The following is a 9,577-nucleotide window of genomic DNA, read 5'->3' on the forward strand; positions in this document are numbered from 1 at the left end:
GGGGGGGGGGCGAACAGCGGGCGGCTCTAGAGGGTTGGGGTGGGCGGCGGATGGAGGGAGGCCTCGGGTGGGGGAATGGGGTTAATTTTATTATTTTTTATTTTTTTATAAATAATATTTTATATCTTACAATTATAATATATACAAAAATGATGAAATTTCGATCCTTAATAATTTAAGATGTAAAGGTTTAAATAGATTGAAATATACTATGAAGCAGAATCAAAATTAGTGTTTCATATTGTACACTAAAATTTTGAAATTAGCATTTGTTTATTTGATCAATATTGGTATCATTTGTTTTTTATTGTAATGCATTTTGAATAAAATAGCCAACAAATATTGTACATGGTTTTTCCTAACAATAAATAAGGAAAGGTAAGTGTGTCAGCACTACCTCAATTCTCCTGAATCAGATGTTTGACTTCCAATTATTGATTAAAAGAAGAAAAGTAGAAGTGCAGTTTTACTTACTTATACTTTGTATATAAGTAGCTTTCAGGGTCTAAATTCTCATCATATTTATTCAATTATATGAAATAGAACAAGACTAAATTAAAGAACTCATAATTTCTTTAATAATGATTAGTATTTTGAAATGTGAATGAACAGAACATTATTGATATAAAAAATTAAAGACATTGTAATTTTTCACAAGATTCAGTATATTGGTATTTTAGTCGATATATTTTAGAGTAAATTACAACCACCTTTTCTAAAGTTTGACATAATTGTAAATACCTTCATATTATTTAAACAATTATAAATATCCCCCTAATTTTAACATGAGTATAAAAACAAGCTTATTCAGTTAGATTTTTATTTAATTTTTGTGGTAAATTGCCAAAAGTACCTTTTGGGAATATAAATTATAACTTCATATACTTTCTAAAATTTTATATAATACTTTTATGAACTAATATTTTCAATAGATTATTTATTTTACCTACCCTCATACATTTTTAATTTTTTTTCTAAAAAAAATATTTTTACCTCACCATCTAAGAACTATATAATTATTTTTAATTTAAGGGAGGTGTTTATAATTTTTCAAACAATAAGGAAGTATGTATAATTATGTAAAACCTTATGGGAGGAAACTATAATTTACTCTATATTTTGTACCAACCAATTCCTCACACTTAATAAGTAGTATAGACATATGTAAATATTGATTGTGTATATAGTGTTAACGACTATAACATCAATCTAAGTTTCCATCAGGCCTGCTTATAGCTTCCCTCTACTTGTTTATTACACGATGTCGTGAAAGGAATCAACCAAAAAGGAAGACAAACGCCATTTACATTGCCAGCGCTTTGTAGACTTCCTAGTAGTTCTTATGATGGAAACCAGGGGGGGAATATACATACAAAAACTATATGTGACTGGTATGCCGATAAATCAATACACGGCGAGGGTTATACATACTCACATCCTCCTCCAGGATTCAAGCGCAGACACCCCATATGATGATATTTCACCAACTGCGAACATATGAAGTAGAATTACATTACAGAACATGGCAACTTGCAGCAGAATAAACCCATTATAAACGTGGTGCAATGTGCACGAGAAACATGGCATCTGTGACGAGAATAGCTCAGGGGATTGTTCGGTCAAGAAACTTCTGAACCGTTCTTTTGCTAATTTACTTCCAAAGACATACTATATCAGATCACGTTCATTTAGTCAAAAGGGGCCATATTATGACACAACCCCAGAGGACCAAATTTCCTGCAATATGTCAAAAATGAGCGGACATGTAACCGAGCATTACGAAACTTAAAGACTAAATAGGAAATGAGGAACATTGGACACTCTCATGTTTAAGAAGCTTGGCAATGAAAAACTGTAAAAAAATCAAATTGTGATAGTTCAGCATGTGGCACTTTATGCCAGCGTCATGTATGTGAACACTGGTAGGGTCCGTGCCGATAGATTTAAAATGTAAAATCTAGATATATCAGGTAATGTAGGAAAAAAACCATGTCAAGCCAACTAATGCAGATCATTTCTTAATAAATTGGAATTCAGGAGAAGAATCAAACCTAGTTATGAAATTAATTAAAAAAATTAGAACAAAGAACACGGCACTTCTGGAAGAGAGTAGATGCCTTACAAAAATGTAGTAGCAAGCATCAGTGATCAACACCCTCATCAAGACCTTTGGAACTAATCATCACATTTGAATCTATCTGCTTGTCAAATTTTCTTTTCCTCCGACTTTCAAAATCTTCAAATCCTTCCATCTGAACGGGAAAAAGAAGGGGTTGAATGCTTTCTATTGAGATGATCATCATTTCTATGATTATTCACGATGCAAGTACTGCATCAGCATTTTGCAAACATATATCAATATCTGACCTGTTGAAAATAATCCAAAGAAATGGGGTTGCCATGGAGGGATATATTCTGCAGACTTTTGCAATCTTTCAATAAATTTGGAGGTATCTGTAAAATGTATAAACTATATTGTGAATTGAGTAATGACAGGAAAACCTAAAGTATTAAACCAAAACAACACTGAGATGACAATGTTAATCAGCAAGGCCAGCCTCTTCTTCACAACCAAGGGAGGGGAATCTTCATTACAATTTAGACATAAGCATGATGAATGATGCTAAAAGATGCCTCATACTTGAGCGCTAAACTGCCTTGATAGTAAAGCATTCCAAATAAACATGAAATAGAATAAGAAGAAAGCAGTCTAGGTTCCAAATTTATTGGAATGCATCATAAAAGAATTATCAGAAAATGAAGAAGGCTGAAGCGCAAAAGCATATGAACAGTCGGAAGGTCCATAGATAAGGTTGGTAAAATCCATCATGATCATAACTCATTACGTTGCCTGCAAAACCATTTCTTGGTAGGTGACTAGATAAACATAAATTTGTTCCAGAATCCAGAAATTCTACTCAGATAGGACACTCTACCCTTCAACACACTGTCACTTTGAATCCCCTTTTTAGCTGAAAATCAGAAAGTTCAATTGAAACTTTTCATCAGCATATGGACTATAGTATTTCCTTATCATCAGTACTTTGTGAGGCATCTTCACTTCTCTTTAAAAGCCATGCATTACCTATTTCAGCTTCCAACAGTAAGACAACTTGCAAAGTGAAATCAAAATCTGAGGATCAAAGAAATATTCTGAAATAGATAATAGAAAAGACTAAACTATTGCAAATAAGTTGGTGATAAAGATCCTGAAATAAATAATCAACATTTCCTAGTATATATGCCCGCCATAGTATCTGAAATTAATTTTTTTCTGGCCACTGAAATGTCTCAAATAAACTCTCTCCCTCCAGATACCTAATCTCGTCGAATTGAGACACACACTCAAGCAATTACACCTACAAACTTGTATCACTACTCTGTAAAATCTAATTTGAATTCATCTTTGTATATAAGCATTCACTGGCTCGTATGTCCATGCAGATTAGTAGAAGAATGGTGGTGCAGAATCATAATTAACACAAGTTAATTACAAGTAGAATGACCATTTCTCATTTATGCGTTAAAACACAAAACCCTGTCTCCTGATTAATCAATGAAAATACAACAATGTGCATAACATGAAACGCATGTCAATTGTTAAACTGAAGGAATAATTCAATTTTATCAAAGGAAAACAATAAAAAGGATAAGAAGTCCACATGAGTGAGAAACCTGCTTCACATTGTTATTGTTCAAGCATAGTGACTTTAGATGAACAAGATTGCACACTGAAGATGGAAGCTCTTCGATGGAATTTTCTGCAAATAGTTACGTACAATATTAAAAAGGGAAAGGCCAGAAGTAAAGATGATTAAATCACCCTAAAATACAGCCAAAGGAAGGATTGCATACAGAGGCTCAAAGAATCTAAGAGACTAATTCTCCAATACGAAAGATAGCCATTTTCCAATATAAGAAAGGTCTTGTATTGTAGCCCACAGCAGGCATTGTCCTGTCAATTAATGTTAATACGTACTTTCTCCCAAAATGAATATGCCATTGGCTATTGTATTACGTCAATAAATTTCAACATTTAAAAAATTTTATTTGTCAATACTACTTAGATTACTTAATATTATCTGAACACTTTTGGATTAAATTAACTAAATTTTACTGAAAGTAGGAGTTAGCCAAGTTGCTGATCAATGGCACCATAGATGGATATTCATTTTAGGATGGAGGTTCTGCATATTTTCCTTTAACAGAAAATGATAAATTTGCCCGCTCAAAAAGCAATGACGTAGCACCCACCCGGAAGTGTATTGACATTTTTCTCAGACGTATCACCTAATAGATACAATTTCATTCTGAAGGGAACCAAGTTCTGCCACTACAGAAACTCTACTAAATGTATGTAGTTCTGCAATCAAATAACTAAGACTTAGGCAAGCAAGCTGTCACCAACTACCAATGTATGGAAAACATGATGCATTTAGTTATGCCAATACAGTAGAGTTTGTTCACTTTGTTAAGCATGTCAAATTGAGGATAACTCATTGGAAAAACCTACTTTAGTGAAAAAAGGTCACTAACAGCCAGACAGTAAAGAACCGGTTAGGGTCATGAGATTGCCATTTCTATGGACACATGAGCACAAATGAATTCTTAACCCACCTAACATCAAAGGAAAAGAGAGAAGATGCCACTAACTTTAGAGGAAAAGACCAAAGGAAGCTATTATACACAAAAAGGAACAATTTGCAAACCCATAAGGTCAGAACTTGGAGGTCAGCGTGACAACCATCATCAACCAAAAAATACAGAATAATAGATCTGAAAGTACCATCAGCTTGAATTTCCTCCAGAGAGTAGCAACTACCAATTGACTCTGGAAGAGACCTTATCTTGTTGTTTGACACATTTAACAGCATCAACTGCAAAGTCAAAAAAGGTTGTATCAATTTTTCAACTCAGGTAAGTATATAGCACATGCTGGATACTAAAATAATATAGGTACATTCTAGACCCATTATACCAGTGGATTCAAAACCACCTAATCTCTTAATGGCACATTCCAACCTAAAATGCTTGACAGCATACCCTTTAAGGTTATTGGCTGCATAACTTAGGTGAAACGTATATCTCTTTAAGCTGGATAATGGTTTTTGGTACTTTGACAAATATCTTTTACATTATTGTGGACATAAACTGACTGCCATATTACATTTACTATATTTTATTTATATTTAATATCAAATAATGTGAGGTATGACTTTTAGCATCAATAACATGAAATTGCAGTTATCCAATTTTTTAACCATCTTTTCACCCGATAGAATGTGAGAAACGGTAACACTTGTAGCTTTTATTTCTTCTTTCCTTATCAGCTAGTTTTCTGCAGCAATCTTGGTTTGTGCTCTTCATGATATTCCTATCGTCTGGTGCTTTAATTGTTATCACTTATCTTAACTAGTTAAAGTATTAAGAACTACTACAGACATTTCTTCCAACAGTAGTTTAGTATCTCAAGGAAATAATTCTTTAGTGTTTTCTCTAGAGGTCCAAATGCCCCAGGTCACACAATTATATTAACACATTTGGTTAGATAAATACCGGAAACAGTGGATAAACATACAGAAATTAACTCTCAACATCAGCTAACCTATTTAAACATTGACAGCCATAGAAAATCCATTCATTAGTTCTCCTCTATTAAATATCTATACATCACACAAAGATTACTGTTGATGCAATTCTACACATCTGTAACATTGAAAAATAAAGAAATATAAATCAATAGATTCTGATGTATTCCGTTCCACTACTTGAGGATATGATATGTCTACCACATGCCCACATAATTCTTTTTCTTTCAATTGTTTTTTAGTAAGGATGAGCAAGTAGCCAAGTACCATATTGAACATTCATATATGTCCATGCATAAGACAGAAAGAGTATGAGAAGATGATGACATTTTGAATGTGTACTATGAACAGCATGAGTTATTTGGAAAAACAAAGTGAGCTAAAGGATGCAAAAACTTTAAATAGAACAGTATGAAGGGGAACTTCTGCATGGTTGAAACAAGACAGAGTGCTATCAACAACTGAACTAGCATTCTACAGAATGGAAACTAATGTGAATTAACCAGCTCTATATTGGCGACAACACACAACAGCTAAGCCCATTAAAGTACTGCTAAAACTATATTATCATATAACCACATGAAGCAGTGTCACTCTACAAATTTCAGAAAGAGGAATAAATGGTACATGAAAACTGCATGTTAGCTACTCACATTGCGCAAGCTCCCAATAGTTTCAGGCAAGTTGACCAACAAATTTCCTGATATTGATAGCTTCTCCAGTTTCACCAACTGACCCACTGAACATAGTTTCAAGAAACAAGTAAGCTCAAATCTGAAAATTCCTATTGAGTTAATGAATGAGGGAAATGTTAACCCACACAATCAACATGCATTCAATCCCAATCCTCCCAGCTTGGGGGAAAAAAACTTACATTCATCAGGCATTGTGGCAACTCGATTTCCATCAAGTGTCATAACTTTTAGAGACTGAAGCTTTCCCAAGTTCATAGGAAGACGCCCAATAAGATTATCAGCTAAAACCTGTAGGAAATGATTGTTCAACCAAGTACAATCATGTTGGCTTTACCTTCAAAGTGAATACTAATTGTCAAATGTAGATGTAGAACGAAGCCACAATTGCAACACAAAGAAGACCATCATGGTAAAAACTAGAAAGGAATGGAAAATTTGAAACTTAGGCATTCAATTTACGGAAGGAAGGAAGTGAGTACAAAAATGAATTACTTGGAAGCTTAACAACAGTCATGAAATTTGAATGATTTTCAAGAATCCAGTGAACTTTATCGGAGAAAGGAATTCACTTTTGTCTTTTTCACACATTCTTTTTGCTTTAACAAATTTTTTATTCAAAGATCTCAAAGTTATACTTATTTAAGTTCAGTTTCTCCAAAATCCAGTACTGACGTATTGTGTAGTTCCGTCACTTAAGACTGATGAATGAAATGTCTTATTTTCACGCGAGGCATTTTGCTCGGTATCTCTAGAACGAAAAAGTGATAAAACTATTTTACCAATATTGATAGAGCACGTGTCCATTTCCTATAAACTCCTACAGAACTTGACATATAGCATTTGGAATTCTGCCAAAGTGTAATAACATCAAGATATAAACTCTTAAGATGAGAACTATTGCATTTCAAGTAAGAGAAAATGACATTGTAGAATACAAAAACTATTTTTCACCATTTCCCAAATCAGAGTGCTACATATCAAAACAACAACAGAGAGAGTTAAGAATATTATCTCCATAGCATACAGAATTAACATTTTAGGCTTCATGTTCTATAAAGTAACAGCAACACAGAGAAAACTGAAGAGAGTAATTCTTACCAGCCGCTGCAAGTTAATCAATTTGCTTATTTCCATTGGGATATCAACTGCCACGCAAAAGAGGAGAAAAAATTAGAGAAGTGAAGCCACTGAGCTAAGCAAACGGATTCCTATTCCATAAGAACTGCTGCATTTACACTTTGTTAATGGAGTGACATAGGGGCCTCATATGTATATAAATAAGTTTGTAATCAAGTTTGAATGACCACAAGCCCGTATCAAATGAAACCCATTTATCCAAATTGAAGTAAAAGAAAAGGGCACATTAAGAATAAAGATAAATCAAATGCTTCACATACTTAAAGAGCATTACCTAGTTTGTTGCGTGTTAGATCAAGTGTGCGGACTGATCCTTCTAAATCAAGAATTTCATCTGGAAATGTCTGTGGAACATAGGAGTTGAAAAAACAAAATCCACAAACACATATCCAGTCAGAATAACAGCAATATTCATGTATAGTGAAAGCATATGAGCAAAAGCCCCATGTGGAACATCTAATTCTGTTAAACATTTCTCTAATGCAGTTTGTTAGCATGCGCTAGCAACACCACCTCATTACCGCAAAGCACATACAAACAAAAACAATTGAGTGCCCGGAATCCAAATACACTTCTTCGGACCTTTCCTAACAAACAATAATGATGATTCCAGTAACAGACGTTAACTTGCAAGATAACATTAAGTATCTACAAATGCTCAAAGTCTCAAGCACAAAAATCAGTACGAAAACATCATGCTCCACATTTCGAGGAAAGTTTCGAGGAAGAAATACAAGCCCAGAAATCCGACCAACACAAAAACTAATCAGAAGTGAAGAGAGAGAACTATGCCTTCAGTTTAGAGTCACGCAACGCCACGATGCCAGTGGAGCGCCACCTGGCGACGCGACTCGCTTTGGAATCAACGTTCGTGCTACTGCAACACCCCATTCAATTTCAATTCTTGAATTTCCCCACTTCAACGATCAAACCACATACAGATTGCCGTAGCTGTTGAAAACCAAATCGGTACTTTCTGATGATCGGCGTGAATGTTGAAAGGAGAAAGAGGGCTTGAAATTGACAAATAGAAGGAATAAGGAAGAGAGGGAAATGGGGTGGACGCAGAGAGGAGACTTTGAACAAGAAACCGCGTTTGCGTTTGGTTTTTATCGTTTGTCCCATGCCTCCACTCTCTCTCTCTCTCTCTCTCTCTCTCTCTCTCTCTCTCTCTCTCTCCTTTTTTCTTTTTTCCTCGTTAATGAAAACAAGTGAATATATAATAGAACATATGCATTCTATTTTGCCATATATAATCATCATATTTTCTTTAGAGGTTAATTACCCCCCCCCCCCCTCTCTCTCTCTCTCTCTCTCTCTCTCTCTCTCTCTCTCTCTCTCTCTCCTTTTTTCTTTTTTCCTCGTTAATGAAAACAAGTGAATATATAATAGAACATATGCATTCTATTTTGCCATATATAATCATCATATTTTCTTTAGAGGTTAATTATATTTATAATCCTTCTACAAATAGTAAAATACGAACTTATATTTTTATTTTAAAAAACTCTAAAATTATAGTTACACCTTCTTTAAAAACCTACCTTTTATGTCTGACCCCCTTACAGTTTGGACGAAAATATCAATGTCAGCAAAAAAAATTACATAAAGCTTCAATTTTACCCCTCATTTAACATTCACATGTAATAATTTTGTACTTATTCAAAAAAAAAATTTAACAATATTAAGATCACTCCATATATATATATATATATATTATATTTATCTTCTTATAAGTACAATAATATACATAGGATTTAGGAATATTAAATGAAGGGCAAAATTAAAAAGTTATATAATTTTTTATTGACATCGATATTTTTCGTCCAAACTATAACAAAAGTGGATCATGTATAAACGGAGAATTTTGGGAGAGTGTTTAAGTTTAATTTTGAATTTTTTTTGAAGAAAGTGTAGTTTTGCATTCTCAGAGGATGTTTAAGTGCAATTAACCATATTTTTAATTTAATTTTGGATAAGTTTTTAATTTTTCATAAGGTTCTCCATATTCTTTTCTAATTTATATTTTATTTTGCGATTGAAAGCCCAATTGGCCCATCGGCAAGACAGATAAGGCCTCACCAGCAAGGTGGATAAACCCCACCAAAAGAACGGATAAAGCCCATCAGTAGGGAATAATGACTCACAGGCCTACCT

The 9,577-nt window shown here is 33.8% G+C and overlaps 1 protein-coding gene across 4 annotated transcripts; it reads right to left on the bottom strand.

Moving 5' to 3' along the window:
• On the bottom strand, positions 1,133-8,539 carry LOC105157967 (plant intracellular Ras-group-related LRR protein 7). 4 transcript variants are annotated; one of them, XR_002286839.1, is made up of 10 exons: positions 8,213-8,539; positions 7,695-7,764; positions 7,382-7,428; positions 6,463-6,571; positions 6,242-6,327; positions 4,787-4,877; positions 3,663-3,761; positions 2,368-2,454; positions 2,123-2,252; positions 1,133-1,487 (listed from the first exon to the last, which is right to left on the bottom strand). XR_002286839.1 is itself a non-coding variant. In XM_011074529.2 (10 exons), the coding sequence occupies exons 1-9, from the start codon at positions 8,309-8,311 to the stop codon at positions 2,142-2,144; spliced, it is 786 nt and encodes a 261-aa protein (XP_011072831.1). In that variant the 5' UTR covers positions 8,312-8,532; the 3' UTR covers positions 1,133-1,487; positions 2,123-2,141. The 4 variants fall into 4 exon arrangements, 2 of the variants coding, with proteins under 2 accessions (XP_011072831.1, XP_011072830.1); XR_002286838.1 differs by having other exon boundaries at positions 1,133-1,737; positions 8,213-8,538; XM_011074529.2 differs by having other exon boundaries at positions 3,676-3,761; positions 8,213-8,532.

The sequence above is a fragment of the Sesamum indicum genome, linkage group LG3 (assembly GCF_000512975.1).
Source record: "Sesamum indicum cultivar Zhongzhi No. 13 linkage group LG3, S_indicum_v1.0, whole genome shotgun sequence".
Lineage (NCBI taxonomy): Eukaryota > Viridiplantae > Streptophyta > Magnoliopsida > Lamiales > Pedaliaceae > Sesamum > Sesamum indicum.